General features: G+C 45.1%; 1 protein-coding gene and 1 non-coding gene across 7 annotated transcripts in view; both read right to left on the bottom strand.

Annotated features, from left to right (window-relative positions):
- Nucleotides 1-12620, bottom strand: part of ATG16L1 (autophagy related 16 like 1) — a 37450-nt gene that overhangs the window by 9666 nt on the left and 15164 nt on the right. For 3 of the 6 annotated variants that reach the window (XR_010410350.1, XM_064587277.1, XM_045867709.3), the window contains 6 exons: nt 10487-10573; nt 9772-9828; nt 8787-8889; nt 5281-5386; nt 1282-1352; nt 482-553 (listed from right to left, as the gene is read on the bottom strand). Coding sequence is in view for 5 of the 6 variants with exons in the window: in XM_064587277.1 (XP_064443347.1) it covers nt 482-553; nt 1282-1352; nt 5281-5386; nt 8787-8889; nt 9772-9828; nt 10487-10573 (496 nt within the window). In the remaining variant the exon portion in view is untranslated. Of the gene's footprint in view, nt 1-481; nt 554-1281; nt 1353-5280; nt 5387-8786; nt 8890-9509; nt 9558-9771; nt 9829-10486; nt 10574-12620 lie in introns of all 6 variants that reach the window. The other 3 variants (XM_064587278.1, XM_045867710.3, XM_045867708.3) reach the window with 2 other exon arrangements.
- On the bottom strand, nt 7604-7878 carry LOC123840099 (small Cajal body-specific RNA 6). The gene has a single exon (XR_006789910.1). It is a non-coding gene; the product is annotated as a small Cajal body-specific RNA 6 (non-coding RNA).

Here is a 12620-nt window from a genome sequence, read left to right as displayed (position 1 = left end):
CCCAACCTTCCCCTTTTCCCTCCAACCTGCTCCCACCTTGTGTCAAAGTTGTGGTTCTCGCTATCCTAAGTGCACCCTCATGTACTCCTATGTCCTACCTGCAGCTTTACTCTGTGAGCTCATTATTAGTCTTGGAGACATAACAACTTTTACAACAATGCTGGGATCGCTGAAGTTCCGCTAAAACGGACACCTGCCCCAAGTATCTAGTTCTTAGGAACACGAACACCCTGAGTCTTTTATGTGAAATGTTGATGGCTTCCTTGTGCAAGTATTTTGAAACTAAATCTTAGATGAAGGAAGAATGTAACACGGAAACACAAATTCTCCCAAGGGGGAAAGGGAAGGGCAGGGGGAATCAAGTGTGATTTTCAGGAAAACAGGATTCTCCTAATTCATCAACCTGCCATTTCCTACATTTTGTGCCTTGAGAACCTCACGAAGTTTGGAGATTATACTAACTTTCTTAACTGGGTCTTACCCGTAACCGATAATCATCCACAGTCCAGATTCGACTTGCAAAATCATTTGAAGCTGCTAGGAGGTAAGATCCCTATGGGAATAAGGGAGAGTGGGGGGTGGGGGAGAGACAAATTTTAGACAAAATAGAGGATTTCAGTCCACACAATACAAATTCCCTAAGAGCTAAGTCCAGAAAGGTTTACTGGATGCTCAAAAGCTGCATACCTGATGTGAATACCAACTGTTACCCCAGTATTCTGTCAACCCACCAACTGCGGTAAATCCACACTTTGCTCCTGAACTTGCTCAATCCTGCCATCCTGCTGGAATGTTGCAGACTCTCCAGCCCAAACTGGAACTTGTCCTCTTGAGTTCATAAGCCACCCCTTCCACCCCCTTCAGCAATGGCAAATACCAATTCTCTACACACTGTCCAAGCTGCAGAGCCCAGAGGCACCGGCCTCTCTCCTCCCACAGCCTCCCCCAACTACTCTCCCTGAGATCTGCCCGTCTCTCATGCACCTAGATAGGCCCCCTCCCCTCCCCCTGCACCGCTGGGGCTTCAGCCGGGGCCTTTAGCAAGTCTGCAGAAGCACTGACTGGCCGGGGAACCGCAGACCTGCCTTCCCCACCCAGACTTCAATGCGGTCACAGCCAGCACAGAATTTATAATCTACTGCATCCTGACCTAACACTGATTTGGACTTAAGATTGAGAACAGCAGGGAAATCGTCTGAGTAATTTTTAAATTTCAGGAACTGGATGTCTTAAATGGTTTCTAAGCAAGCGCGCTCATTTCCACAGACACGGGATACTCACAGCGCTGTCAAATTCGATGCTCGTAATTCCCGCATTACTGCCAGACAGGGAGCCCTTGAACTCACATTTATCTGGATAGAAAGAGAGAGGAGAGAAAGGAAAGTACGGCCAACACCGACGTTACAACGGGGCACCTGAAACACAGTGGCAGCCAATTAGAGGCTACAAAGAGCAGCCGTCCTGCACTGAGGCAGCATCTCAGAGCAGCGGGGCAAACACAGCAGTGAGACAAGAGTAGACAGCTGGTCAGCTGGAGGGGCCATGCGTGTGTAAGCCGACGCAGGGCCCAGCACTGCGCAGGCACTATGTTGTTCTTTTCAAGAACTTTAGAATCACCAATTCGCTTTACAAAGAATTAAGTGCAGGAATTTTAAAGACATGTCAATCTGTCTAGAGACCTTTAGTTCTGCAATTTCTCAGTAATTCAGATAAATACACCTTTGCGTTTGATCACTATTTGTATCGATTTAACAATCACTTCTGTAGAACCTGACTACTAAATTTTTTCAGAATCTATGTGTTAATTCTCATTAGGGTCTGAAAAGAAATTTTTTTTTAGTTATGTGTAACTGGCTAGTCCTTAAAATGCCAGTAAAGCTAGTCTGGAGTTTCTGGAATTTGTACACTTCCCATCTCCGAGAACCAAAGATTCTGGCAATCCAACTGGCTGCCAGCACTCTCCTCCCCACAACCGCCCTCACCAACAGACCCAGCAGAGGCTCCTGGGTCCTGCTCTCAGATATCTCTGGCCACCCATGCGGGAACTTTAATGATGTAGGCACAAACTGACAAGAGTCCAAGTCTCAAAATGATGTGATTAAGCCCCTTTTTAAAAGGTACCTTAAGGATGACAAGATCAGAAAACAATTAGGGAATCATTCAAATCAAATTCATAAAAGGGGATGGGGCGCCTGGGTGTCTGTTGGCTGAGTGTCCGGCTCTTGATTTCGCTCAGGTCATGATCTCTGGGTCTTGAGATCAAGCCCCACGTCAGGCTCCGTGCTCAGAGCAGAGTCTGCTGGAGATTCTCTCTTCCTCTCTTTAAAATAAATAAGTCTTAAAAAAAAAAAAAAAGATTTTATTTGACAGAGAGAGAGAGACAGCACAAGCAAGGGGAGTGGCAGACAGAGGGAGAGGGAGAAGCAGGCTTCCTGCCAAGCAGGGAGCCCGATGCAGGGCTCAATCCCGGGATCATAACCTGAGCCGAAGGCAGACACACTTGACTGAGCCACCCAGGCCACCCCCCTCTATAAAATAAATAAATCTTAAAAAAGAAGTTCATAAAAGGAGAGCACAAAATTGGAAACATTTCAGAGAACAGCCCTTTCTCTTAATACTTCTAACTGGTAATAATTATGCTATGAATACTGGTTTGGAACTGTCAAATACATTTAGGGTCAGGATTATTAAACTGGTTGATGAAGCCCACCCTCTGAATTTATTTGCAAAATACCTGTATAGCACATTTAATGCCTCTTCTTGGATCCTAGCTTTCATTAGATTTTCAAAAGTCAGAAAAGGCCAATATCCACTAAATCAGGTCTTTATTTAGATTAGATCTTTATAAAAATATTGCTGTAAATTCTAAGAAATATCGCTTTGGCTTATGCCCAAGGTATCAGTCTATTTCTCTGGCAGTTAACACATTGCCAAAATGTAAAAAATGACCAACAAATACTATTCTACATAAGAGGTTGATTTCAAACCATCAAAAAAAAAAAAAAAAAAATCCTTTCCAAAGTTCTTTACCTAGAGGGCACCAAGGGAAGGTATGTCAACATCCCAATGGAGCTTCTGCAAAAAAAAAATTTTTTTTTAAAGATTTTATTTGACAGTGAGAGACACAGCGAGAGAGGAAACACAAGCAGGGGGAGTGGGAGAGGGAGAAGCAGGCCTCCTGCCGAGCAGGGAGCCCGATGCGGGGCTCGATCCCAGGACCCCAGGATCATGACCTGAGCCGAAGGCAGATGCTTAACGACTGAACCACCCAGGCACCCTGCTTCTGCAAAATTTTGATAGAGCAAGGACAGATGCTCCTACTGGGCAGAAAATGCCATTCTTCTGATACTTTAAAAGGGTAAAAAATAGGACCCCCAAACTATTTCATAAAAGGCCTTTTGTACTTAGTCTCTTCCAAGATTCAGTAAATATTAGCCAAGGAGAAAAAACCTGCCGACTGAATAAGTGATTTGCAGAAGAAATGCCCTATAATTAGGCCATAACTAATATTTGGCCCCCAAAACTATTTAAAGTGCTGCCAAACAGTCTATGTTATTTCTGTAGACCCAGTAGAAAGTTCTCATTTTATTGACACAAATTATGCCAATATTAATTTCCATTTACTTCCTTTTCACAGCAGCAAAAACCTAACACTGTTACTAAAGGTTGGTTCTAATTTTCTTTTTTTTTTTTTAAAGATTTTATTTATTTATTTGCGAGAGAGAATGAGAGACAAAGAGCACGAGAGGGAGGAGGGTCAGAGGGAGAAGCAGACTCCCCGCTGAGCAGGGAGACCGATGCGGGACTCGATCCCGGGACTCCAGGATCATGACCTGAGCCGAAGGCAGTCGCTTAACCGACTGAGCCACCCAGGCGCCCTGGTTCTAATTTTCTTATAAGCGCTTTTACTACCAGGAAGTAAAAAGTATTTCTAGAGTTATTTTTATTTAATCACAAGACATAATCAAAACAGATGATCTGCTTAGATTTTAAAAACCCATATCTCATAAAACTATTATTATGATATGCCTTTATTACTGTATTACCGTGATTTTCACAATTATCATTCATAAGGTGTTTCTGGGTAAAACGGCACAAATTTTCATGGGCTTCAACTACCTGTATCTGCCAGGGATTTAACTATGGAGTCACTTTCCAGGAAAAAAAAAAAAAAAAAAGACCAGGGCAGATAAATTTGATGCTTTATTGATAATCTATTATAACCAAAGGGATCAATAGATTGCTCTTGCTCTAAACATACCAAAAGTAGTCACCCACATGCTTCTTCAGCCGCTCTATAGCTCAGGGGAGGCCACAGTGGGAAGAAAGGGCTTTGCAGTCAGAAGACCCAGTTCAGGTCCTGGTTCTGCCACCTTCTTGCCACCCTAATCAGTTACCAGCCATGTAAATCAACTATGTAAATCAAGTAGTTGTCTCTGAGTTTTCATGTTTTCGTCTTGTCAAGTAGGGGCGATACCCACCTTTTAAACTGCACGGGGCTGTGGTGAGGATCGGGGGAAATAACACAGACAAAGGCCTGCTGGATCTACTTCTTGTTGGACAGTGGGCATGTAAGTGCTACAACTATGGAAAGCTGACAAAGTGGTTCTTATTAAAATCTTCAGCCTTATTCCTCAACCTTGCTGTATTAAAAAAAAAAAACCGTGAGATTTAACTAAATCTCAAAATGCTGAAATTGAGCTATCCCCAGCTTCAGAATTCTAAGAGATGCATTAAGTCCCATTTCCTGTTTTAATGCTTCCCATCTGAGTACTCTGAAGCCACTTCTGAAACAAGGTCTTGATCTTCCGGCCCTTGATGATAAGCGGCTTGTTGAATACATTTTTCCTGAAAGATACACCCCTCTTTTTAGTCTCAAGCTTAGATGTGACCTCAATCTTTTTCCCTAGACCAAAGCCACTGGTGTTATTAAATGCACACACCTCAGCTCAATGTATAGTTTAATTCTAAAGTCTACGACTTTAAGACTTTTTATTTTGCTTCTAAAGCCTGTATTATCTTGGAAGATGTTCTAATTATATCTGAGAAAACATAAACACTAACGAATCCATAACTTAAGAGCATTTTCTAGTCACTACTTTAAAACCCCGAGCAAATACCCACTCAGCTATAGCATCTGAGATGGTGATAATGCTTTGGTCAGGTAATTCCTTACACAAAATACAGGCTATTTGAAGAAGGTGAATGATTTAAAAATTGCCTGAAAGCAAGGTCAACCAGATGTCACCAATGCAGGCTCTTTGCACTCTGGGGTCTCACCTCCAAACACTTCCCAAAGCTTAACTCTCCGATCCATGCCTCCTGTGGCCAGCAGCCGGGAGCCTGGACTGAACTGCACAGCGTTGACTTCCCCATCGTGAGCATCCTGCAAGACAAGCACCCTGCTTCAGCCCCCATCATGGTCATTCCCGAGAGAAAGCCCAGTACAAATGAACACTCTGGATGCCTAACCAAAGGTGTTACGACACTCATCCAGAAATGAAGGAGATCTGCTCATAAACTAACTTGGATTCCTAGCCCAGGGTCTCCTAAGATTGTTACCATTTTATTCTTATACTCACAGTTCCACTTATTTAAATACATTGCAACCTTCTTAAAGAGTATTCAAAATCCCCGTAGACTAACTGCCTGAAGTTTCTCTTTGCATTAATTGTATTTCTTCTTAAGAAAAATGAAATTTCAGTCTGTCTTCTACTATGATCTTAATAGCTTAAAAGTAAGCCTCTGATTAACTGCCTCTCTTTTGGTCCAGATTATGTTAATGCTACATGCTAAACTATGTAGTCAAAGTACAGCATGGCTTCTCATGATAAAGTCTTTATGGGCTTTCCTAATATGAGTATATCCTCATATGGAGTCCTAATACGAGCAGATACCAGTCCTGCTACTATACATCAGTGCTACAGTGGGATTCTATTCAGTTCTGGAAACAATACGGCACTAGTGTGTACTAGTAGGGTCCCTTTTGCCAAGTTTCTTAACTTTCTGAAGTCTCAGCTCAGTTGCTCATCTATAGAAAAGGACTTCCGCCAAGTTGTGTGACCCAGGACTGTGCATGATCGTGAATAGGCCATCAATAAAATAGGTGTCACTTGGGAGAATTTGAATTCTTCACAGGGAAGAATGCCTGGGTGGTTCAGTCGGTTAAGCGTCTGCCTTCGGCTCAGGTCATGATCCCCAGGTCCTGGGACTTAGCCCCTCGTTGGGCTCCCTGCTCAGTGGGGAGTCTGCTTCTCCCTCTCCCCCTGCCTGCTGCTTCTCCTGCTTGTGCTCTCTGTCAAATAAATTAATAAAATCTTTAAAAAAATAAATTCTTCACAGGGAAATTCTTTTTCTCTAAAAGTTTAATTATTTTGGAGAGAGAGAGAGCGCACACAGGGAAGGGACAGAGGGGAAGGGAGAGAATCCCAAGGAGACTCCCCACTGAGTGCGGAGCTTAACAGAGAGCTTGATCTCAGGACCCCGAGCCGATGACCTGAGCTGAAATCAAGAGTCAGACTCTTAATCGACTGAGCCACCCAGGCACCCCTTCGCAGGGAAGTTTTTGAGACTGGCATCCAAACTAGAACAATCTGAAAAGATGGCATCTTTTTTTGTGTTCAAGATGGGAAGGGAAATGGAGTAAAAAGCATGCCCTCCTAGAATGGGAGAAAAGAATACCAGATGTCACTAAAACCTCTCTTAAAGGACTATGGGGGCGCCTGGGTGGCTCAGTCGGTTGGGCGTCCAACTGAGCCCCACATCAGGCTCTGTGTTCAGCAGGGAGTCCGCTTGGAACTCTCTCTCTCCCTCCGCCCCCCCACCCTCTCTAAAATAAATAAATCTTAAAAAAAAAACAAAAAACAAAAAAACAGACTATGGATGCTGAAATCTTTATGAACTACAATGTCTGGGATTTGCTTTAAATTGCTCTGGCAAAAGTGTGTGGGGCAGAGAGAATAAAACTGGCAGACGTAGCTAACTGGGGCTGCCTGACAGGATGATGGATGATGGGACCCGGAAGTTCTTTTACTCCCTATCGCACAAATGTTGGAAAATTTCCATAATAAAAAGGGGAAAAAAAGACTGTGGAAAATGTGGATTATAAATATTAGATTATTAAACAGGTCATTGGGGGGCGCCTGGGTGGCTCAGTCGTTAAGCGTCTGCCTTCGGCTCACGTCATGATCCCAGGGTCCTGGGATTGAGCCCCAAATCGGGCTCCCAGCTCCGCGGGAAGCCTGCTTCTCCCACTCCCCCTGCTTGTGTTCCCTCTCTCGCTGTGTCTCTGTCAAATAAATAAAATCTTTAAAAAAAATAAATAAATAAATAAAAATAAACAGGTCATCAATCACTTGCCTAAAACATCATTTTGGGAAAACAAAATCTTACTGTCACATTTGCTTGGGACTGAAAACGATGTCTGAAATATTATCGAAAGCATGACTATTAACCGACTGGGATATAAACATCACTTCATTTTGCTTGGTGATCTGATCTTGACCCAGCCCTCGTGTCCCACTGCTGAAAAGCTGGTGACCAACCTTTTTGCCTCCATGTGATTCCCTTCCTTTTCTTTTTTTTTATATCTTTCTACTTAAGAGGTCTCAGATTGAAAACTTGAGATCATGCACCATCACACCCATGACTGCCGCTCTTCAATCTCCTGCATAGCTGGTTCTGTTGGATATTTGTCAGCTGTGAACTGTATCCTCTCAGAAACACACGCTGACAGAATCCCAAATTATCAGCTGCTCCATTATCCCATACACACGACTTCAATGTGACAGGAAAAAACAATGGGCTGCTGGGAGTTGAGGGCAAGGAAGGGGCTGTGACATTAAGTGCAATCAGACCTTTTACCAATCATCACTGACCTCCAGGGACTCACAGGAGTGGAACAGAAAGGGGCCTTAATGGTCCCCAGGCCAACTCCTCATCCAGAGGGAGACTCTCTTTGTGACATACAAGGTGGTTAAATCACTCAGCCGGTTCACTGTGTGGAAATCTCTACTCAATTCCTCCTTATGCCTGGAACTGTAAGCCTTCCCCATATAAATTCCCTCCCACTTTTACAGTGAGTCTTTCTCTCCCCTGAAAGCTGGCTCCTCTAACTCACCCCATGTAATCCACGAGTCAGCCCAGCTATCTGGGCTCTGCCTCTCCATCCCCCCGCCCCGACCCCCACCTGCCAGCCCCGAGTCAGGTACCCCGCATTTCCCCAGCCTGAATCCATTTCTGCTCAGTCCCCCCAGCTGGGACCTGCTTATTCTTTTCTACTAGCACCCAGCTCTGAACTCCAGCTGAGAGCCCAGCATCACAGTGTCCTCTGCCCAGGACTGTCTCCTACTTCCAACCTTGTGCTCCTAACAAAGGGAAGTCACACAGATATGGGTATAATTCACGGAGCAAACAGCTGCCCTTACCCACCTTCCAGAACAGACTACCGACTAGAATCTCACTCTAGATTGGAGCCCACCAGTGATAACATGACACAAATTACTGTAACTTCTCACCAGCCCTAGTTCCTTCTCCCTTGTCCCATCTTCTCATGCTAGCGATGCTCTCTCAGCCAGTCCTGTATTACAGAAAATGTTTGTAATAAATTCTGTCCCTAAGCAAAATGTATCAAACCCTTCCATCAGACACAGCCAACAGGTGTAAAAGCTTGCTACTGCTCTAAATAAAATAACAGAAAGCTAGCTGCTGTAGAGAATGGACCCTTGAACGGTCAAGCTCGGTTAGCACACAAGGCTTGGTGGCACGTGGGGTTCAACCGCACTTACGAAGACACACGTCGCTGCTGTTGGCACTCTCACTTCTTTGCTAGAACCAGGATGAGGATCCACATTATCCTGGGGAACTGGAAAGGAAGAGACAGAGCGCCTCCTAAGAAGTAACATAAAGGAAAATATTAGGATTACACAAGGCTTCCTGTCCACCAAACGCCCAGGAGGGATTCAAAGACAACTTTTGACAGTAGCTTCCTCTCCCTCCTAGACTCTTCGAACCACAGAACAATTCACCCAACCAGAGGCATCCTCACCCAAACGATACCCGGAGAGGGATCCAGCACATACCTGTACCTCTTACTAACTCATGGACTCCAAAACCCAACACTGAAAAGCAATCCCCCAGAACTGCTTCCCAGCCAATAAACTGCTGCAAAAACGTTCTCAACGTAATATAACTGCCTGCTCCAAGGGAGCTCATTTGTATTCTGGTAAGACTACTTCAAGGTCACGTCTACACCTAGCTACGATCATTCTCAGCGTACAGTGTGGCCAAGGCGGAGTCAAATGCATGCCAGAGGAGAGAGGGAGAAGAGCGTGACTGCTGTGCAGGGCTCAACCTAACCGTCACCCGCTCAAGAGGCTGACAGCGCTCCCAGGAACATGCACAGCGGCCTGGGAGACGCAAGCACATCCAACGAAGGGGATGAAGCGGCAATCAGCACAATCATCAAGGAGCCACGCTCACATGCCAGGCTGAGAAGGTATTCTTTTCACCTGGCAGCATCAGGAGAGTGATGTCCCAGAAGGGGAGACTCGGACAGACTAAAGGTAAGGCCAGATCAGCACGCAGCGAGAGTAAGAGAAAGAAAATGGAGGAAAAAAGGAAGAAGCTAGGTGAAAAGCTGAAGTCAAAGCATCTGTACGCTCGGCACCACAGAAATTTTGGTATACGTTTAAAAAATGGTGATAAATCATATACAATACTTATGAATATTCACACATATTAACAAGGAAAGGTGAAAGTTTTCTAACCTACCCAAAGATATTAGTGATAGAATCCAGAAGGCCTCCAGCAGGCTGCGAGAGTCGCTTACTAAAGAGGAGGGGAGGATAGGTTTAAACCTTAGAAACGTTTTGCCCATGATTCATCAATAAAAACAGTCCACAAAAATAGGTACCTGGGAGTATGTTTCCCATCGAGTCCCCAAACCCCAGCGAAGAAACCCCTCAGAGGAGCAAACCATCAGAAAACAGGGGGAAGGCAAGAGGGAGGACCCAGCTTCGTTAGTTTTAAAAGACACGAGGTTCCCTCGCATTAAATTAACTGTCCTAGAAACTGTGCTTTAGACAATGACTCGGGCAATCTGACCTAACAGTGTTGGCTGTTAACAACCAATCCCCATCTTTTCAGTCCTGCTTTATTAAGCAAAGAGAAAAAATCCTGGAACCCAAGTACGAAGCAAACAGTATGATCTAAATACTCATCCCAACAAGGTGTAACTGTCCATCTTGTGGGAAGCCACCACCTCACAGGGTGGTGGCAGTGCTAGGGGGGCTTGCTTCCCATGACAAGGTGACCTAAGGAAGATGGAGACACTCAGGAGCCCACCATCTCCACAGCTGTGCAGGCAGGAGGGGCCGGGCGCTCCAGCGAGGGGCCTGGATGCATCGAGCTGCTCCTGCCACGGCCACAAACGTGCTGTCAGACTGCAGTATGAGCGCTCCTTTCCTGGCCCGCGCCGGCTACTTACCTGGTCGCTCTGCTGATGGCCCGCACGGGAGACGTCTCCTCCGTGTGATCAGAGGTTTCGTCCACAATGACTTCAATGTCATCATCCCTGGAAAGAAGGGCAAGAGGCCAAGTCTGTGATCCTGCTCGGCAGGAGCTTTGTGGTGAATCTGTTCCACAAAGGCCAGCACCGTCTCCTGGTCACACGCAGCCTACGCGACTTGGCTGTGACAGAGACGGCCAAGGGCTCTCTGGAGAAAAAGGAACAGCCGTGCTCTGAACGACACTAAAAGAAACGTTTAACCTATTGACATCAAATCCAGAATTCCAGCTGAAAATAACTTTAAAAGTGATCTTTTGATCCTCTGAGGTGTAAACATTGCTCCCACTTGGAAAGCAAGGAAAGAATGATCTATTAAGTCTAGAACCAGGCATCCAGTGCCAACGGAGATTCTTTCCTTCAGGCCGGGTTCGTGGCTAAGGGCCCCTGCACACAAACAACTGGACCACAGTGCTCGCCAAAAACAGTTCCCACGCAATGGGTTGAGCATGGCACAGACAACGGCTGGGGCGGCTCTGGAGCACAAGGAAATGACAGGGCAAGGAGGACATCCAGGGGAGTAAGAAAACGGTTTGCTGGAAGGGCAATGGAGTCAATGGTTGCATTAACATCGGCTTTAAATACTGCCTTAATAATAGAAGCAGGAAAGCCAAATCTCAACACAATTCATTTTTGACTCTGGGTATTTTATGCTTAGGTTGCAACACTTGGTGCTTCTCACGTTTTGGGAGTCCATCATGCTTCACGTGAAATAATCAAGCCACAGAAATGCCCTGTTGTTTACCCGCCTTATCCCGCCAGATACAAAGCACCTCTGGAATTCACCCCACCCCCTTTTTCCTGGTTGGGGGGGAAGGCAAGTAATTATTTTGGTCTTAATGACCTCCTACCAAGTTGCAACCAGAAGTAAAGTAATAAAACGTAACAACCCACGCCTTTATCACCTAATGTTAGGACTCCTTAGAACTTGAGAGCAAGATTTTTCCATGATTAATTATCTGGATTATGTAAATATATACTTAACTTGTTACCAAGCAAGTTAAACCAAGTCAAAGACCATTTGTTTTCCTTGGCTATTGATTTTAGGCTTCCACGCAACTGACCCCAGTCTAGGCCAGGATGTAGGGGAGAACAAAGGCAGGCCTGAAGAAAGAGAACAAGGCTGGCCTTTCTTTTCTTCGTGGCTGCAGTTTGGGGGAGTCACTCGCGTCCACACAAGGATGACAGCAGAGCGGCAGAGACAGCAAGAGTAGCGACCTGGAGCCGAGCCTATGCAAATGCTTTCAGAACGCGACAGACATGAAGACACTTGGAACTGTGCAAAGACCCAGGGCCACAAGAAAATACCAGGATGTGGCAACTGGTTATCACAACCCTTCAAAGATAGAAATGTCCTTTGCCCCAGAAACTCCACTCTTTGGGAAGCACACAGACGACAAACAGGCGTTTACAGTCAGGCACTCCCAGGTCAGCTTCCCTTGGCCCCTTTCTACGAGCTCTTGGGCAGCATGCTTGACCTAAGTTGTGTCACACCCAGTTATCTGTTTATGCTACAGTTGGGAGGCAGACAAATGATGCTTTTGTAAGCTGTCATTTCTAGGTCAATCATTTATTTACTTTATAGTGTCAGGAAAATACATCTGAGATTTATTTTCCACATGTGAGGGTATAGAAAAAGTGTAAATATTCTAAATCTAAAGCACAGCCTTGGTATGAAAACCTTTTTTTTCCTTATAAATTAACACCTTGTCTGGTGGATGGCTCCTCTAATTGAATTCAAACCAGTCCCCTCCGTTTATAAGAAAACAAAAAACAGGGGCGCCTGGGTGGCTCAGTCGTTGGGCGTCTGCCTTCGGCTCAGGTCATGATATCCAGGTCCTGGGATCGAGCCCTGCATCGGGCTCCCTGCTCGGTGGGGAGTCTGCTTCTCCCTCTCCCTCTGCCTCTCCCCACTGCTCCTACTCTCTCTATCTCTCTCTGTCTCAAATGAACAAATTAAAAAAAAAAAAAATTCTAAAAGAAAACAAAAAACATTTTAAAACCCAGTAAATCACAATTCTAACACTATATTCCGGAATCTTTTTCAGTAGAAAAG

This window comes from Mirounga angustirostris, unplaced genomic scaffold (genome assembly GCF_029215605.1).
Source record: "Mirounga angustirostris isolate CCGP_5_RB_7025 unplaced genomic scaffold, mMirAng1.0.hap1 SCAF_3, whole genome shotgun sequence".
Taxonomy (NCBI): domain Eukaryota; kingdom Metazoa; phylum Chordata; class Mammalia; order Carnivora; family Phocidae; genus Mirounga; species Mirounga angustirostris.
This window is presented reverse-complemented; position numbering and strand designations above follow the sequence as displayed.